This window comes from Symsagittifera roscoffensis, chromosome 2 (assembly GCF_963678635.1).
Source record: "Symsagittifera roscoffensis chromosome 2, txSymRosc1.1, whole genome shotgun sequence".
Taxonomy (NCBI): domain Eukaryota; kingdom Metazoa; phylum Xenacoelomorpha; order Acoela; family Convolutidae; genus Symsagittifera; species Symsagittifera roscoffensis.
Window position 1 is genome coordinate 80,142,877 of NC_087063.1, and position 18,379 is coordinate 80,161,255.

The 18,379-nt window shown below is 37.2% G+C and overlaps 2 protein-coding genes across 2 annotated transcripts; both read left to right on the plus strand.

The window, feature by feature from the left end:
• Positions 1-1,029: 1,029 nt before the first annotated feature.
• On the plus strand, positions 1,030-4,961 carry LOC134840606 (uncharacterized). Its single transcript, XM_063856533.1, has 6 exons — positions 1,030-1,635; positions 1,755-2,330; positions 2,447-2,572; positions 2,696-3,772; positions 4,009-4,214; positions 4,470-4,961. The coding sequence occupies exons 1-6, from the start codon at positions 1,233-1,235 to the stop codon at positions 4,731-4,733; spliced, it is 2,652 nt and encodes an 883-aa protein (XP_063712603.1). The 5' UTR covers positions 1,030-1,232; the 3' UTR covers positions 4,734-4,961.
• Positions 4,962-10,367: 5,406 nt separating this feature from the next.
• On the plus strand, positions 10,368-14,406 carry LOC134839573 (uncharacterized). The gene is made up of 3 exons (XM_063855165.1): positions 10,368-10,729; positions 11,074-11,236; positions 13,615-14,406. Exons 1-3 carry the CDS (start codon positions 10,588-10,590, stop codon positions 14,294-14,296), a joined length of 987 nt encoding a protein of 328 aa, XP_063711235.1. The 5' UTR covers positions 10,368-10,587; the 3' UTR covers positions 14,297-14,406.
• The last annotated feature ends 3,973 nt before the right edge of the window (positions 14,407-18,379 follow it).

Genomic DNA, 18,379 nt, shown 5'->3' on the forward strand with positions numbered 1-18,379 from the left:
CCGAGATGTGGCTTTTCTTAAAATAACAGAATTTTATTTTAAAAATATTGCAAAAATATTTTAAAACATTGTCTTTTTTTCAATTAATTTTTCATATATTTGATGAAAACAGTTTTTTGGAGGTATGGCCGTTTTGTGAAAAATATCCAAAAAATTGACTTCAGAAATAGTTCAGTTAATGAAATAGAAGACCCTGATAGATGGACTCAGTTCACATTTACGGTTGCATCAATTTTTGTTGTTTTTGTATAATTTTTAGGAAGTTATATTTACGTTTTATAATCTATTTGAAGCGCCGTAGGTCTGAGTCAAGTGCTAGTGCTATTATATTTGAAGTAATCACTTCTACTCTTTCATTCAGTCGCGTTTTTGGAATGAATTGAGATAGCATAAAGTGAATCATGATTTCTGGCACTGCGGTGACACCGTCATGCAGCGCGTTTCAGCGGCTCAATGCTATTTTATTTGATGTAATCACCTTTTAATCTTTCATCCAGTCGCGTTTTTTGGCATAAACTGAGACAAAAAGCTTGAAGATGGCTAATTTTAATTATCGTCAAAGTACCAATGACGGCGACCGCTCACTCATGCTTACTTTATTGGCCCAATGGTTACCCGAAATTTGTTCGAACTGGCGTCATTTTTATTTGTATCCGCTAAAAAATGAGCTGAATCAGCAATCAACTGTTAATGGCTGTTGCATCACGCCATCTCCGACTGTTGCTGACGTAACACCTCGCAGTATAAATAGACAAAACTTTCGAACATTTGCCACTTCAAATTAATTGTTCGACTTGAAACTGCTCTGAAATCTCATAAGTCTGCGACAAAAAAAAAACAGAAAACGTACCAAAATGAGCAAAAGCTCTATTTTTCGGAAACTTCTGAAAATATTTCTGATTCAGAGTTTGCTGTGGCTCGTGAAGGGAGAGAAATTTGTCTTTCCATTTGGCAATGGAACTTCGGATACAGATTTGCTTTCGGCTGAAAATGACTGGGAATGGACCTATGAGGGTATGGGACAGGGTATGGGACCTGGATATTGGCATACCGGTGACAATGGCAATTTGTTCTGCTCTTTTGATTTGAAATTAAGTAGGGAGATACGGTTCGGTTCCCAGACTTACGACACGATTTTCGCATGCGCTTCCGGATACATATACTTCGGACCACGGTATCCCGACCCGTTCTTCCCGCACGCAACCTCATCCGACTTGAACGAAAAGGCACGAATGATTCCTTTCATGCACGAAGTACGAATGGACTGGGACGAAAACCGCTACGACAACCATTTGTTTTTCCGAGAGCTGAGTAGTGGAGATCTGCAAATCATGGCGGGAATTGTAACGGAACACGCTGATCTCAAAAAGAGATTTGAGCCGGACTGGGGTTTCGTTGTCACCTGGGACGAAATTGAAGACCAATGCAACAGTTTTGCTGGTGCCAGGAATAGTTTCCAGGCCGCAGTTGCGTGTGATGGAGCCAAAACGGATAAAAACGTCGAGGACGATGATTGCTACGTGATGTATGACTTCTACAGGACTGAAGATGTTGATAGGAGTGAATGCAACTGGGGCATGTTTTGGTTTGCAGATGGAGAGAACTTCGCGCGAAGTGGCTTCAAAGATGGGCAGAGTAAGTATTGTGTTTGATTGGACATTTGCAGCCAAACGTGTAGCAACAACAAATTTATCGAAAGGTTCAATTTAATTTGGCTATTTAGTTTAAATAATTAACTATATGTTTCTTTTCAGATGTTCTGCTGGAACTTCCGCTCTCAGGAACAATTGAAGTGCGAAACCTGTTTGCGATTTCAAACATCGATGTCCCGGGAGTCTGGCTGTTCAAGATTGGTCAGAATGGCAGGGATCCCGCGGTGTCCTCAGTGAACCCTTTCGACATCGCCAACCTCTTGATCCGAGAAGTTTGTCACGGGGAGGTGTCGCCGAAAAGGATTTCGAATCGAGGCAATGGTACCTTTGTGACGATACCTTCTTGCAGCTTGCCGGCGCACGACAAAGTCGAGCTGATTTTCAGAGGAACGTTTGAGAAGGTAATGAATGCCACGTATGTGGGGGAATCAGTCACGTCGAAGTTTCCAACAGGGTGGGAAGTTAATGAACAGATCCAGGTGTTCTTAAGAGTGGACGACAAGACTCTACTGGGTTCCAAAACTCTGTTTCTCTACTCTCCGATACAAACTTTGAGGGCGAATGACAGTTTGAGAGTTTCTGCCAGCCCGAGTGGCTCTTCAATTGTGGTCAACCTGCAAATTGACAGCTCTTTCAGCGAAGACACAGACTTGATGATTGTTCGGACATCTGATGCAGGTTAAATTTTTCATTAATCATTAAAATTTTTCCTCAGAATTAGTTAAATAATAATTGTTTAATTTCTTATTTCTGGGTCATATCTGAGGTTTTCTGTTGAATGGGGTGTCCTTTAGGAGAGAGTGGGTTTGAACTTGAGACTCAGTCAACTGTTTGGCCATCGGGATCTACAACTCTGGGCCATACCATCAACAGCGCCGGAATCTTCACTTTCTTCACACTGGTTTCCCAAAATGGAACTAGTTAGTTAACTCATTGCTATTTTGTCAATTAATTTGTGCACATTTTTTTGTATGATAAATTTGTTCCTTATGTTCTTTTTTGTTTCGGAAAAAACTACTGTAGAATAGACTCATCTGTTACAGCTGTGTATAATTCACTCATCGTAGCTGGGTCATCATCTCAAAGCTGTTCTGAATGGGACCAGGAACAATCAGCCCGAGATGTGTCACGATGTCTGGTGGATGTCGGACGATGGTACGGATGTCCCCAGCGAACTTGGTCTTGGTGGCGTCTGGGAAACTGGACTGACGCCGACTTCGCCCACGAGGAAGTGCGACTGGGTATCTCCGGTTGGCAATACGACATCTGCTGTAACGATCGTAACCCGTCAGTCCGCGACTACCTGGATGCCATTGGGTACTGCAGCAACCTCACTTGCGAGTTCAACCCGGGCGCGAACCTTTGCATCAGATCACCAAAAGTGTCATGCTATGACGGCGTGTCGAGAGACCTTCATTCGGTCTCAAACCAATGCTGTTACAACTCTACCGGAGACTTGATTCTTCCGGGAGAAAGTGGAGCCGGAAGTCTGGACTACCAGGTCAACTCAATTCCAAACATGGCCAGTCATTTGTGGTCTGAACTTGACCCATATGAGAAATGCTGTATAGATACTAACAACTGTGATTTGTACTATAAACACAGACCAACTGTCATCGGTTCTTACTGGCCTCGGAACATTCTGATCGGTCGGGGAGATCCGGACATCCAAACTGTGGATGGTCTAAGCTACCCCTTCATGGGTCTAGGTGTTTTCACTATGTTGAAGAGTGACCTCAGAGTTCCGACTACTTTTCAAGTCAGTACTCGGCGGGTCGGAAACGGAACAGTTTTTTCGGGCTTCGTTATTACCCACAATGATAATAAACTCGAGTGCGCAATTTATGAAAATGCGACGTTCGAATCGGCCGTTAATGGCGAGAAACTGGATTTCGGGGATGTTGTGAAGGAATACACGTTGAGTAACATTTCAGTGAAGGAAAGCGATGACTTGAAAACGTTCACCTTTGAGTTTGTTCAAACCGGTTTGGTAGTCAGGGTGGTGATAAGTCAAGATTTCCTGAATCTGATGATCTCTGTTCCTCCAACTTTCAAGCACAAAATCAATGGGCTCATGGGATACTATGACGGTAACACGACTAATGACTTCACTGCTGCAAGTTAGTCGTCGGAAATAAGTTTTTTCCTAATATCTGGATGGAGTTTCAAGTTGTTTTGATTTGAAAAATATATATATCTCGATAGAGCTTAAGTTAATTATAGTTTTTTCCAATGAATTGATTGGTTATTGTAAAGGTCCTCAAAACAACTTAAATAATGATGATTTTTTAAAAGATCTTAAATCCATTATAGTAATTTTGCCAGCGCCAAATTAGAAGTGTTTTGTTTTGCTCAGATGGAACAGTGTATGCGAACGACACCGACCACGCCACTCTGCACTATGGGTTTGGGGAGTCTTACAGAGTGGCGAAGGACGACTGGCTGTTCGCGTCACCGGAAATAATCGGAATGGTAGAGTCGGACATCGCAAACGGAGAGCCATTCACCCCAGTGTACGAGGCCACGTTCGAAAGCGAAGAGCAACGGCAGGCTGTCATGGAGGTCCGCAGTTGTTAAGATTGATTTAAAAACTGGTTTTGTATTTTAATTCATTTGAACTTCAAAAGAGTTTCGAGTGCATATCAATTTTATGGATTTTGTATCATGATATGTAGCTTCCCTATTTATGCAATTCAATTCGACCGGTGTGTTTGTGTGCAAAAGCGTCTTTTAAGAGTACAAACTACTGTAAATCGTTTTAGTTTGAAGAATCTGAGCTCGATTGTAATTTTTTTCTTGAAACATTTAATTTTTCAGGCGTGCAAGAACGACAATGCGTGTATTCTGGACGTGGCGCTGACAGGCAACATGAGTTTCGCTGTCGTGTTCGCCGAACTGGAGTCGGAAATTGAGGAGGCGTCGCAAGCGAGCGAACTGTTCCGAGAGAGCGAACCCGAATGGGCGAATTGGGAGGAGGAGGCGCTGGAGGAGTGGGGGCACTCGGGTGGGGAGAAAATAGTGGGCAAATTGTCAATGGTCATCATGGCATTATTTGCAACCCTTTGCTTGGCCATTCATTGAATGCACGGCACTACATGACTGCATTAGAAGCGAAATTAATAAAAATCATCGATTGAGCTGGATGGAATTGAACTCATAATAAGTGATTGAGACAATTTGACTGTAATATCGTGAATCTTTGCCACAGTTGAATACTTAAGAAACAAAGGTGTCAATATCAGTTGTTTTTCGATGAATCTATCAAACATTATTACTCAAAGTGTTTTTGCAGTATATACTTTCAAAAGGTAAATATTCATAATTTGTATATAGTAAAAATAAAAAGCTTAGTTGCAACATTGATCTTATCAGCTTGAGTTAAACAGCTAAGTCAGATACAAATCATAGACAAGGTCTTTGTTCCGAACTTTGTAGAAAGAGTGAAATATTTGTGCTCGTTGTGGTTTTTTCTTCAGACATCAGTCGACAAATTTTTTAACTAGCTAATTTTGAACGGAATTGTTCAAATTTTTTTATCTGAAAGGCAATGACTCCCTGAATTCTATTTTAAAAAGGCATTTCCCATGTGATCATAAAGCTGCGGGAGTTGGGAAGTTAAAGCTCTATATAAATCACGCCAATAATGTCAGCGGTGATGTAATCCGGCTCATAAATAATTCCACATTTAGCTGAAACAAGCTATTTGGACTTGTTATTTCGCTCCTAGACGATAATTACATTGCTTGTTGATTTCAATTAGTTTGTTGGCGTGCATTGAAAAACATTCTGAAAACAAGTTCTTTTGTTTTTAGCACTCTCAAAGAGTAGGAAAGTAACTATGGCGTAGGGTAAGAATTTCAAGCCAATTCTGACTTCCTCAAGAAAATTTTTTGTCGGGTCAAGTGTGCTATCATATTAAAGCCCTTTTTGACGTGAATTCAAATCTAAGTAAATCGAAAAATTCCACTTGGTGTCAAGAAAAACTTTGTCAAGATATGAAAGTCTGATTATTGTCGGTTTTCAGACTGATACTGTCGAAAAATAATACGAGGCTGGTCTGAACCCAACAAGAATTTTAACATAATTTTTTAACTAAAATTTTGATGTCAGTTTAGCAAAATTGTTTCCCTTTTTGCAGTTTATTAAATCAAATGCATTCGCTCTTTAAAAAAGTAATAAAAAAATTTATTTTGACGTGAATTCGAATCTAAGTAAACGAAAAATTCCACTTGGTGTCAAGAAAAACTTTGTCAAGATATGAAAGTCTGATTATTGTCGATTTTCAGATTGATTGTCGAAAAATAATACGAGGCTGGTCTGAGCTCAACAAGAATTTTGACATATTTTTTTAACTAAAATTTTGATGTCAGTTTAGCAAAATTGTTTCACTTTTTTGCAGTTTATTAAATCAAATGCATTCGCTCTTTAAAAAAATATTTAAAAAATTATTTTAATTTTGAATTCATTTTTGATCCAGAATTTAATAATTGAATTGTTTTCATCTTGTTTTTTTTTCTCAAGTCAGAGTCGTCGAAATCTTGCGATAATCGACCATCAATCGGCTATCCATGCCTTTTTTGAAAGTTTCTGTAATTTTGAAGTGTTTAAAATTTTATAAAAAATATTCCTAAGTTTTTAGAGCTGTAAAGGGGTCGCCTTCATACAAGAAGTTTTGTTTGGGTTATATGTGAAACGAGTTGAATACAAGTATGCAAAGGTACAAGAGTTGTAAAGATAGTTGTTAGCGTTCGTTTTCGTTATTCTCCGCGAAGACAGCTGTAAAAAAGGCATTAAATAGCAAGAGTCGGAAATTGAGGAGGCGTCGCAAGCGAGCGAACTGTTCGGAGACCGAACCCGAATGGGCGAATTGGGAGGAGGAGGCGCTGGAGGAGTGGGGGCACTCCGGTGGGGAGAAAATAGTGGGCAAATTGTCAATGGTCATCATGGCATTATTTGCAACCCTTTGCTTGGCCATTCATTGAATGCACGGCACTGCATGACTGCATTAGAAGCGAAATTAATAAAAATCATCGATTGAGCTGGATGGAATTGAACTCATAATAAGTGATTGAGACAATTTGACTGTAATATCGTGAATCTTTGCCACAGTTGATTACTTAAGAAACAAAGGTGTCAATATCAGTTGTTTTTCAATGAATCTATCGAACATTATTACTCAGTGTTTTTGCTGTATATACTTTCAAAATGTAAATATTCATAATTTGTATATAGTAAAAATAAAAAGCTTAGTTGCAACATTGATCTTATCAGCTTGAGTTAAACAGCTAAGTCAGATACAAATCCTAGACAAGGTCTTTGTTCCGAACTTTGTAGAAAGAGTTGAATATTTGTGCTCGTTGTGGTTTTTTCTTTAGACATAAGTCGACAAATTTTTTAACTAGCTAATTTTGAACGGAATTGTTTAATCCAGAATTTAATATCCATTTTTTGATCCAGAATTTAATAATTGAATTGTTTTCATCTTGTTTTTTTTCTCAAGTCAGAGTCGTCGAAATCTTGCGATATTTGACTAGCAATCGGCTATCCTTGCATTTTTTGATATTTCTGTAATTTTGAAGTGTTTAAAATTTTATAAAAAATATTTCTAAGTTTTTAGAGCTGTAAAGGGGTCGCCTTCATACAAGAAGTTTTGTTTGGGTTATATGTGAAACGATTTGAATACAAGTATGCAAAGAGACAAGAGTTGTAAAGATAGTTGTTAGCGTTCGTTTTCGTTATTCTCCGCGACGACAGCTGTAAAAAAGCCATTAAATAGCAAAAAAAAATGGATTTGACAAAAAAGTTGAAACATTTGAAATAATGGTTGTGGTTGGAACATTTTAAAGCTAAATCGACACTTTTTGCTCTGATCAATGAAAAAAAGGAAGGATTTTTTTTTCGGGTGTTGTTTAATGTCTTTGTGTAGAGTCACGAACGTACTGAATACTGTAGGTGATTGTGTGTGCTTTTTATACGTGAAAAGTTCCTAAAGTTAGTCAGGCTAAATTTAGATTTTTCGCGATTTGTCTTTTGATTTTTTCTAAGTTCAGTTTTTTTCCTTTTTAAATGGAAAGCCAACTCTACTATCAAACAGCTAAAGCGCAAATTTCACGAAAAACCTGATCGACTTCTAGTTTTGATAGTGGAATTTATCTTTCAGATTTCTCAGCGGAAAAAATTAACTATTGATCCAGTTTTGTCAAATTAAGCTAATTGTATCAAAAAGAGTTAAACAAAAATTGTTCGATAAGCTCAACGATATATCTATGTTTTTTGAATTTCGAGTTTTGGATGTTTTCAAAAAGTTATGTCATTATTTTATGTTTCATTGCGTTTATGACTCTTTTCCAGCTGTCTGCTGGCATTGTTTTGCTGTCCAGGCCAAATTGGATGCCACATGTATCATGGGAGTTGAACATAAACATAGGTGGTAAAAATCAGTGTGCAAAAAAATAAGAACAAAAAACTTAAGAAAATTTTTTCATTCAAGGTTTTTTTTTCGTTTTCAAGTTTCATTGAATTTTTTTGTTGGTCATTCGTTTTTAAAAAATATGTAATTGTCGGTTGTCAGGAAAAAAAAATTTCTTACGTTTTTATAAATATGATTGGAACATTCTTTTATTATCTTTGTTCTTTTTGCATTCAGTGCGTGAATATCAACGGGTACTATTGCACACGCTTAAGTGACGAGAAATCAATGATTAAGTGACGAGCACTCAATTGAATTATTCTTATTAAAGCAAGTTTCAGTTTTGCACTAGACAAATAATATAAATCAAAGCTTAATTTTCATACATTTGCTTATGCGCTGCGATCAGTGTTTTGCTTAAGCCCTTTCAAGTTAAGAAATTTCATTTGCTTGTTGACAGCTTGAAGTTTTTAGCTAAACTTTTTTATTTCTCAGAAAAATTTCAGTTTAAACGGTTTGTAATTTTTCCAATCTTCTCAATTAAAACAAAAAATTTGCCTTAGAATTTTGTACTGCGAATTCTAATTGCTGCTGCTTTTTGTTTTTCGAAAAGTCAACTAACTTCATCAACTTAACACTCTCCCCCTTTCTTGAAAGAAGGATCGTTAGAGAGATCTTTTTTGTTTTCTATTTCTGAGAAAATTGTGTTAGGTGGTACATATCTATTTTCAAATTTTTAAGCAACAAAATATCCTGAGATCTCAATTTTGGTTTGAAAATATCGCTAAAAATCATGATCTGGGGTCTATTAATCAGATAGAGATTAAACTTAGATGAATTCGACTGCAATGAAAAAGTTACTATTGACAGATATCCCTAAACAGGCCGAGTTGAAGTTCTTCTGAGAACAGAATTAAAATTGCTTAGCGCTGTTTAAAACACTCGATTCTGACTTGAGGCGTCACTCGACAGGCTAAACGCCTCTGACGTTCTCCCTAGTGATATTTGTGCATATAGTTGGAAAAAATACTGCTCCTTCAAGGGCAAAGCCCTGAATGTTCCCAATACCCTTTAATTGGTCTCGAATAACTTTCGGTAAAGTGAATATTGGCAATAGTTTGAGTTTTGGACTGAAAATATCAAATTTAAGTGTTGCATTTTGATTCGTGTACGGAAGTAATAAACTAATTAGCCACCTCAATTCAATTTCGAACGATTTTGTAGTACGGGATAACAAATAAGCAGGTAGGCCGTACTCATGTCAGGTTGGTATATTGGCGTGCACACCCGGAAGGCCGCATGTAGATTAAGAGAGGAATCCCCCGAGAGAACACAGTTTTGTTAAATTGGTCTGAATAAAAAACAACTCGAGCATATATATTACTATTTTTCTTCAAAAGTCGGAACGACTACTTTAATATTTTTCCGACGTTCGAAGAAAGTGACAGATTATTTTTGCTCGGGGTACAGACAAATTTTGACTTTTTAACTAGCCATTTTTGGCGGAGTTTTTTTTTCTATATCAATTGAAAAGTATTGCCTTGACCTCAAACTTAGAAATATATTTCACTTGTGATCTTTTTTTAAAAAAAATAATGAAGGTCTAAAGGTTGCCATTTTGGCCAACTTGGGACAATTAACGCGCGATATATTTCGCGCTATTAACGCTTAAGCGGAGATTTAGTCCCTCTTAGAAAGTGTTCCTAATTCGTTGAAGGAAGCTTATTTGCCATAATTGGTTTGTTGCTAGGAGCGAAATATACCCTTTTGAACTGTATATGACGTGGGAGTATTTCATTTTTTTTAAACCCATCAATTTTTATAAAGCGTACACTGCTTCATAGACCTCAAAATGCAGTCGGAACATTCAGCGCTTAGCGCTGATACGACCAGTCTTGTATTCAATCTAATACCTAGCTAAAATCTTTCCCTGTAAATCCTTTTGGTGGGAAGGATATTAGCCTGGTCCTAGTTTTTTCTAAGATACGGAACCAAGCTGTATCCGCATTTATGAACTTTTTAGCAAAAAAACTTTAAGATATGCATTGCTAGTTTTCATTGCGTTTACTGTTTTCTGAAACTTTTTTGTTTTGACTCTTGAGCCTTCATTTTTTTTGATCACACCGACCCATGATCGAGTGATCACATCAAACTTCGATTAGTAAACACAATCATCAATCATTCTTCCTACCGCCAACAAGTGACATACTTCATCTAAAGTAATCTCAATTTGCGTGTCGTTTTGAAATCTTGCGCAAAAGGTGGCCAAAATGCTGTAATATCTCGATACTTTCTTGGTCGTAGGCAAATATCAAGTGATGTAGTTCGAATTGATCTGATAACGACCAACTATTTCACAAAGAAACAAGCGTTATCAAATCGTAATCTGTCGTGTTATGGACCTTATGTATCTAAGATAATTCAGTGAGCTTGATTATATTTGGTATCAAATTATAATCAGTGAAATTAGCTCAAAGTTAAAAGAGAAATTTCCAGTTAACAATTAGTATTGCAATCTGACCAAAAATGCGAGATGTATTCGGTTTTGAAAATCAAAGCAAGTTATATAACACTTTCAGACCGGAATATCCGAAACCACTGGTGGATTACGTAATTTTGAGTGTTACGTCAACCCACCCTCCTGGGCTGTGCGTGGATGCCTGCAAAGGTAGCTGCCATATTTGGGCGTTTTTTGAACAAATTCTCAATTTTATTTTACTTATAATAAGAATTTGATCAAAATCTCTTTCGACGGACCGGCGCGTTTTAAGCTGAAAAATCAGCACAACTCTAATTTTCAAAGCCATCTTTTTCTATCAATATCAAAATATTACCTCAAAATTACCTTGATAAGTGAAACATCGATTTTAAAAACAACCAGTTCCGAATTATATTTCGTTTATAAAGAAATTAAATACACTAAATCTTTTTAAGCTAGTTTCAAAAAAATACCTCAAGTTCAATAAATAACTTGAATGTTTAAATAATGCCCATCAATTAAGTTAATTTCAGGTGCTCTGGACTCGTGTGTGGTGGATGTGGCCTGTGGCACTGGGTTGTTCACGCGGCAGATTGCCCCCTACTTCGACAAGGTGGTCGGATTAGACCAGAGTGCGGCGCAGCTGCAGTTGGCCATCGAGTGTCCCGATTTGTACGAGAACATTTCATATCTCAAGTGAGTTCAGCTTATTGTAGAGATTAAAATATATCCTCAATTAGTAATAAATTTTGAATGTTTTGTTCACATTAATAAATATATATCCCCAATTAATTATCATTATCTTTTTTGTACATGTTTTCTCTCACTTACAGCCCAAGCATTCATTGATATAGTCGTTTTTGTTGTTTCACAAGTGTATTAAGAACCAAACCTTCGACGCATAGGTTGTTGCTGTTTTTTCTTTTCAAAAGTACTCGATAAACAACGTTCCTTAAAACGTTCCTGGTGGTTTCTTTCGTTGTTTATGAAGCAACGGTTTAGTTTTAAAGAACGTTGATTATCGAGTATTTTTGAACAGAAAAAACAGCAACAACTTATGCGTCGAAGGTTTTGTTCACAATCCACTTTGTGAAACAACAAAGAGTCATGAAAGTTTTTTTGTGAAAACTATAAAAGGACTATATTAATGAATGCTTGAGCTGTAACTGAGACTAACTTGTACAAAAAATATATTGATAACTAATTAATTGATGAAGTTGCAAAAGCCTTTTTTTACATTTTGCAATTGATGAATGAATGTAGAAGAAATGGGGTCTTGTTAATTCTGTGAGGATGCCTTTGTGTCACCTATTTTGTAAAACGGTTGCCTTTATAATGCATCATCAAATAATAGACCAATTTCCGTTACGAACGTTTTTTACATTTGCGAAGCAAGTGTATCAGTACGAACCTTATTTTTTTTTCAACCTAAGTCGCAAATAAAAATGCTACTTTTGGTGGCACTTTGAACGATAGGCTGCTGTAGCAGTGTAATGTCATATTTGCTTTAACATTTGATTTGTAGAAAGTTAACTCAGTTGATGCATTTTTTTCATCAAATGAACCGAAAAATCATATTTGTTTCAAACAGCAGTACAATGATAAAACGCTCAATTTCAGAAATTTTCCAACTTAATGTACCTCGCAATTTTTTTGAAATGCATACTTTATACAAAATTTAGCTTCATGCCTTCCAATTTATTACATGCAAAATAGTGTCTTTTTGGATTTGGTGTCCCTTTTGCTGCACCGAATTAGCCACGGATGCTTAAATTCCCCAAAAACAAGCCACTAATAACGAAGTTACATGTTCTAAAACTGCCAATTCGAAGTGGTTGGTGCGTTAAACAAAATTGCAGTGTCGCAGATTCGGATCCTATACGTAGCCGAGTTTTTTCGAGGATTATTTCTATTTTTTTCTTGTTTCACTTGATAGAGCTGTCTTTTGGTCGTGTTCTCGCAAGTGTATGCGAAACGGAGCTTCGTCTCTGCGTCTAAGTTCTATGAGCGATAACTACATGAGAATATAATGAAGTTTTTGCGAAAAAAGTGCCTGTTGTTATAAAATTGTTATCACAGTTTGGATTTCCGCTAGGAACAAAAATCAGCTTTCAGATTATACAGATTTTAATCATCGCATTTCCTCAGAGAAGAGTTAAAGACTCACTAATTTTTGTATTTGACTTCAAAGATAAACTATAAGTAACATAGGAGTTGTTTGTCTCTGGACGATGATACAATAATGTTTGCACCGGAAAGAGCATCCAAGCTTAAAATGTCTACCCGGTTTGAGCTCACATTGAAAATTAGCGATAAAATAAACAGTGATCGCTATCGACGAACTATCGGTGTTCATTGCCACAATAGCAAGTTTTATCGATAAATTATTGCTAAACTGGCTAATTTTCAGCGATGAAACAGCGATAAAAAATCTATCAAAATGAGCAAAAATAGTGACCTACCGGGGTCGAGACCGCATCCATCAGCTCTGTAGACACATATGCTACCTCTGCGCTATCAAGCCTTACATACACTTCTTAAGTTAAAGGGCGTATCAACGAAGACTCTCATTTGAAAGCTACAAGAATGAGTTACAAATTTCTAAGTTTTAGCGATGATTTTCTACGGAATCATTACCGAAATAGCGCTGAAATATCGCAGGTTTAGCTATGCAAAAAACTCAAGATTATACATGAATCAGCGCTGGAAAATAGCGATCACTAGGATACTACAGAAAAAGCGATAATTAAGGGTGGGTCTTCAACCCGGGTATCATTCGAACTTTCGTCAAAGTTTAAATTTAACTGATAAAAAATAACTCTGTTCCTTGTAAACAAAACCGAATTAATTGTTTGTATCCTTGCAATTTCGCACGTGAGTTTGTAACAAATTTTTTGTTGTGAAATTTTATCAAAATTGTGTATAGGTATATTTATAATGTGTATGTGTTTAAATATAATATTCCGGTGGAATGATTGACTTACAGCTTCATTTGTAAAATGTTTTGCTTATCTGTTGAGTAGACCTATGATTAATTGAAAATATGAGCTAAAAAATCTCGAGGTATGTTTCAGTTACGACGCGTATGATCTAACCGGTGCTCTAGACAAACTGGAAATCAAGAGCAGTGACGTCACACTAGTAACAATTGCACAAGGCTTCCATTGGCTCGATTTCGACAAATTCGTCAGCATGCTAACTGAGAATCTTCCTTCCAATACAATCTTCGCTCCTATTGGCTATAGTCGGCCTCACGTTATGAATAAAGAGTTCCTATTGGACGAAAGTTTAAAAGAATGTCTATGCAATCCAGATATCGTGCTAAGTGAATATGATGAAAAGTTTACCACTTACGAAAAGATGATTAACAGCTTGTTTGAATTTTTGCTTCCATATTTCGACTTTAATCGAAGGGTTCTGGAAAAATTTTACCAAGATCTCCCTTTCGAAGATTACTTTGAAAGTCGAGAGTTCAAAATGTTCCCAGAAATCTTAGAAACGGACTGGTATCGATTCCAACAATTTATTTTCTCCATCAGCGCCTACAGAATTTGTCTCGAGAAAAACGAAGACGAAATAGCTGCTGGAACGTTTGACGATCCGTTGGTAAAACTGCTGAGGTTCGTTTTGGAAACGGAAGGAAAACTGGATCTGACAAACAGTTCTGATTTCACCTCTGCAGAAGACGCAGAAGTCCTCAAAACTATCAAATTTGACATTCTCTGGAACTTCTTTGTACACATTTTGAGCAATTAATTTGTCTGATATTTGAACCATGAATACTAATAGGGAAACATTTGGCCTCAATTAAAAAATAAATATTTTGCAAACGATAGTAATTATTTGAATTCACTGTTATTCATCTTTTTCAGAATTGTCAATTACCGCGGTAATTTTTCACGTAAATACTCGCGGTTTTTTTGTGTTTTTACTAATAAAAATAGAGATGGTGCAATTGAATTTAGAACAGTGTTTGAGCCGGTTTTTTTTGCCGCTTACGTGTTATTGAACGAAATATATCGTGCGCTATTTGTCCCAAATTGGCTGAAATTGCTATTTTCAAACTCCATAGCTTGATCAAAGGTGAAACTTTTTTTTAAAAATTGTGAGCTCAGGACATCAGTACATTTCAGTTTGCTTAGAAAAAATCTACCAAAAATGGCTAGATGAACATTCGCAGTTTTTTACTGAAAAAAAAACTATCCCTAGCGCAAATGTTCTTTGAAAGTCAGCAGTATTTGATTTAATCTTGAATAGCAAATTAAGAACGAAAATTTCATAAAGAACGAAGAATAAAAGTCTTTCTTTCGGTTAATTTTTAACAGTCACTCTAAAACAAAGTGTAACACAAGCATTTTTAGTGCAAGTTCAGTTCTATAACTTCGCGATTAATTCATGAATTTATTGCCACGAATTGTTTTCACTAGTGGAGGGCAATTGATGAATTTTCTAAACCGATTAATTGATTATTATTCAAATTAACCAATATTTTTCATTATAAGCAGATTGCCAATATAACCCATATATTGACAACAGAAAACGGCAAATCTGGTTGCTATTGTTGCATATATCGTTTTCCATTTTCAAATCCGTGTAAAGATGTTTTAGCGCTGCAAAACGCCCAGCCAGTTCGAAAATATACACCCACCTAGTACAACATAACGCCCACCCCTTTGGTAGTTTTTTATTAAGTTTTTCAAAGGGCGACGTAATTGTGTTCTTGATACTAAGTAATTTATTGAATATTTTGAGGCCTCAAATTAAACACGTTTTGTGATTCGATGCAGGTACCTTATCTCAGGTACCTGTCAGCCTGCCTCATTCACTGTATATACAGTCAGTTGAAAACTACCTTGCTCTTTTTAAAATCGCTTTCACTGAAATTCACACTGCACTCTGATGTGGACTCTTTACTTTAACTTCAAATTTCCAGATATCAAAACTGGTTGCTCTCAACGAGTCTGATGCTTCTGGCTTCAAAACACTCATGACCGTCTTCACCAGTGGACCATCTAAAGAAAAAGTCACCACCCTCAACCAGTGCATCCACTCTTGACCCTGACAACCCGGGGTCATCAACACAAGAGACGCCCAAACCTGGACATACAAGGCTCGTAGAAATATTAGCTCCTTTAGCCGCTATAAAAGATAAAATATTTCGTCATTTAGTTCTATAACTCCGCTTTCTGATCGACATCCACATTCACTATCCAACATTGATGTTAGCATCTACAACTTCAGCTCACTAAACGCTGCTTGTGTGGCTATTCAAAGCTGTGACAAACAAGGGCACAGAAGAAAAGCTAAATCTTCGATCCCAGCACCTAAAATGAAACCAGTTCCTGATAAATTTTGGTAACGTGCAATCAAAGTCAGTGCTAAACCAGCTGTCAGTCTCAAAATTATCAATCATCCCTTGAACATTGTTTTGGAATATTATTCTGGAAAGAATTGTTTTCTGAGTCAAGACCTCCAACTAATTCACCATCTAAGCCGATGAGTCAACGGACATCTCAAGAATGGAGCAGATCTCAACAAATATCTGATACTGGGATGCCACTGCGATCTAAGAAGAGTTTTTTGGTTCGGCGGACACAGTAGAAAAAATGAAAAATGCTTAAGCTGAAATTGTCCTGGTAAACATATCAGAAATTGAACTTGCAAAAGCCCATCTGCTTGGCCAGAACTACGACTGAGCTGCAAAATTGTCTGCGAATCGAGGTGCAATCCCGGTCATCATCAAGGAACATTACTCTGCTGCCAATTACGTGCACTGTTCTGAATACTGCCTCAACCTGACTCCAGTCACGTCAGCGAAATTTCTACCGATAGGCTGTGCCTGTGCCCAGATTTCCCATATCATCTCATTTTGATGCGGTCTGATGCTTTCTGTGAGAACATAGTGAATTTGCAGCCCAAATTTAGCAAGAGTGCAAACCCAAAGATGTTTGACACTCTATGGGTTGAACGATACAATGCTATTTTGTTTTCTAATCAGCTCAAGCCTTCAATTGAAGACACAAAAGAATACATCAATTATTTGCCTCTGGAAAGTTATGCATTCGGCTGCTGTCGTTATCTGGCTAGCATGATGCTGTCAGAGTTCCTGATTGCCCTGATACTTACTTGGAAAGATTAAAGCTACCAGTTTTGCTCTTGATGAACCTTCGCTAGAAATGCCTCAGTCAAAAGATCTCATTTTGAACTTTTGTCTACTCTTTCAACAATGGTACGATGGTACATTTTGTGGCCACTACAAAATAGTCCATTTTGGATGCTGCAAAACTGCTGTTCAAATTCAGGACCGAAGAGGAAGAATTCCTATAGTTTCCTCAAGGAACGCTTCATTGGAGGAGCTTCTTTAGCTGTTCAAGTGTGCAAGCAGCTGCCCCTTTTAATAATTTGGAAGAATTCCGAAGGAGGAAGACTTTGATGATCTGGTCCAATTATACCACGAACACTTCCTTCCAGCTGGTGAGTTCCCCGGCAATTTTGAAGTTAAGAAAAACACGATGCGCTTGCCCCTGTGCAACGATATGCTAGAGAATTTCTTAGCTGCCCCCAAATTGTGTCACAAAGCCACAGTGACAAAAGATTTTGCTTCGCTTCAGATTGGTGGAACCGTTCCCGTGAAAGTAAGCTATGCTGAGTGCTGTTTTGTGCCATTTGACCAGAATGAGTTGCAATTTCAAGTGTTAATTCGACCAGAATTTGTGGAAATTAAAAGTGTTATCTAAAAAGAGAGCTATAAAATCAAGACTGGAAACGTACGAAGAAATGATTTTTAATTTTTCAATTAGAAATAAAGACACGTAAAAACTCATGTTTTTCGCGACATTTTAAAACCGCAAAAACCAGAAGCGCGATTTTTGCTCATCGGAAAAAGACGACAGTAACAATCTAAATGAGGAAAGTCACATTTTTGTCGTTGAATAACAGCGGAAGAAAAGATGCCACCGAGGTGTAACGCTTGGGCTGTCAAAATCCTTACCGCGCGTGTTTAACCAATCGGGAAGGTTGAGAACGAGAGCAGCAACCCTTTTTTGTGATCAAGAAGTCGCTTCTTCAACAAAGATCAAGAAAACGGAAGGTTCTAGGTTAGAGTGGAAAATGTTAGAGTGGAAAACTGTGTTGTAACATCTCTTACCTCTCTGGATATGCCCTGAATATTGTTTAAATAACAAAAATATTTATTTTCAGGTTATGAGGAGCTAGGACCGAGGAAAAGATTGATCCATTTCCGGTGGATCTGGTAGATTTTTCTTCAACTGAACAAAACCAATAAAAAAAACGATAATAATGAAATAGCCCTGTTTTTTTTTTTGGAGTGACTTCGAGGTCTGAGTATGCTTAGATCCAGCCATGAGCTCACTGATTTTGCGTGTAAGTAGTTAAATTGCATACCTAGGCCGATAACCTTTTAACGGTAACACTTTCGTTGACCCGATCTTACGAAAGACCATTTCGAATTGTCTCTGGTAAATGCTGTTGAAAGCACGTAAAGCTTTATCTTGACCTTAGCCAATCGTTATAGGATTTGACTTTAGTTCTCGTCGTTATGTATTTTTCGGGCGAATATAACTTTTTTCGAGCATGAAAGTTTGAAATTTCACATCAGCTCCAAATGAGGGTGGATCTACTTTCAATTTTGGAAAAACCTAGATCCGCCCGCGAGTAATCTAATTTGTTTTGTTTTGTTTTCGGTTACTGGTATAATTCAGTACAAAAAATGCTTAACTATATTGTCAGCATATTGGAGGTAGTTTCCTTTAATTTTCGAGAGCCCTTAATTCAACTCCACAAGTAGTTACACAGTCACGCGCAGTTTTCTTTCTCTTT

What these genes read in the sequence shown, in the direction of transcription:
- LOC134840606 (XM_063856533.1), top strand. Translation starts at nt 1,233, where the DNA reads ATGATTCCTTTCATGCACGAAGTACGAATGGACTGGGACGAAAACCGC. An exon ending in TGGCTTCAAAGATGGGCAGA is followed by an intron (nt 1,636 to 1,754) that starts GTAAGTATTGTG and finishes GTTTCTTTTCAG; the next exon opens with ATGTTCTGCTGGAACTTCCG. An exon ending in AACGGCAGGCTGTCATGGAG is followed by an intron (nt 4,215 to 4,469) that starts GTCCGCAGTTGT and finishes TTAATTTTTCAG; the next exon opens with GCGTGCAAGAACGACAATGC.
- LOC134839573 (XM_063855165.1), top strand. Translation starts at nt 10,588, where the DNA reads ATGCGAGATGTATTCGGTTTTGAAAATCAAAGCAAGTTATATAACACT. An exon ending in GTGCGTGGATGCCTGCAAAG is followed by an intron (nt 10,730 to 11,073) that starts GTAGCTGCCATA and finishes AGTTAATTTCAG; the next exon opens with GTGCTCTGGACTCGTGTGTG. An exon ending in GAGAACATTTCATATCTCAA is followed by an intron (nt 11,237 to 13,614) that starts GTGAGTTCAGCT and finishes GGTATGTTTCAG; the next exon opens with TTACGACGCGTATGATCTAA.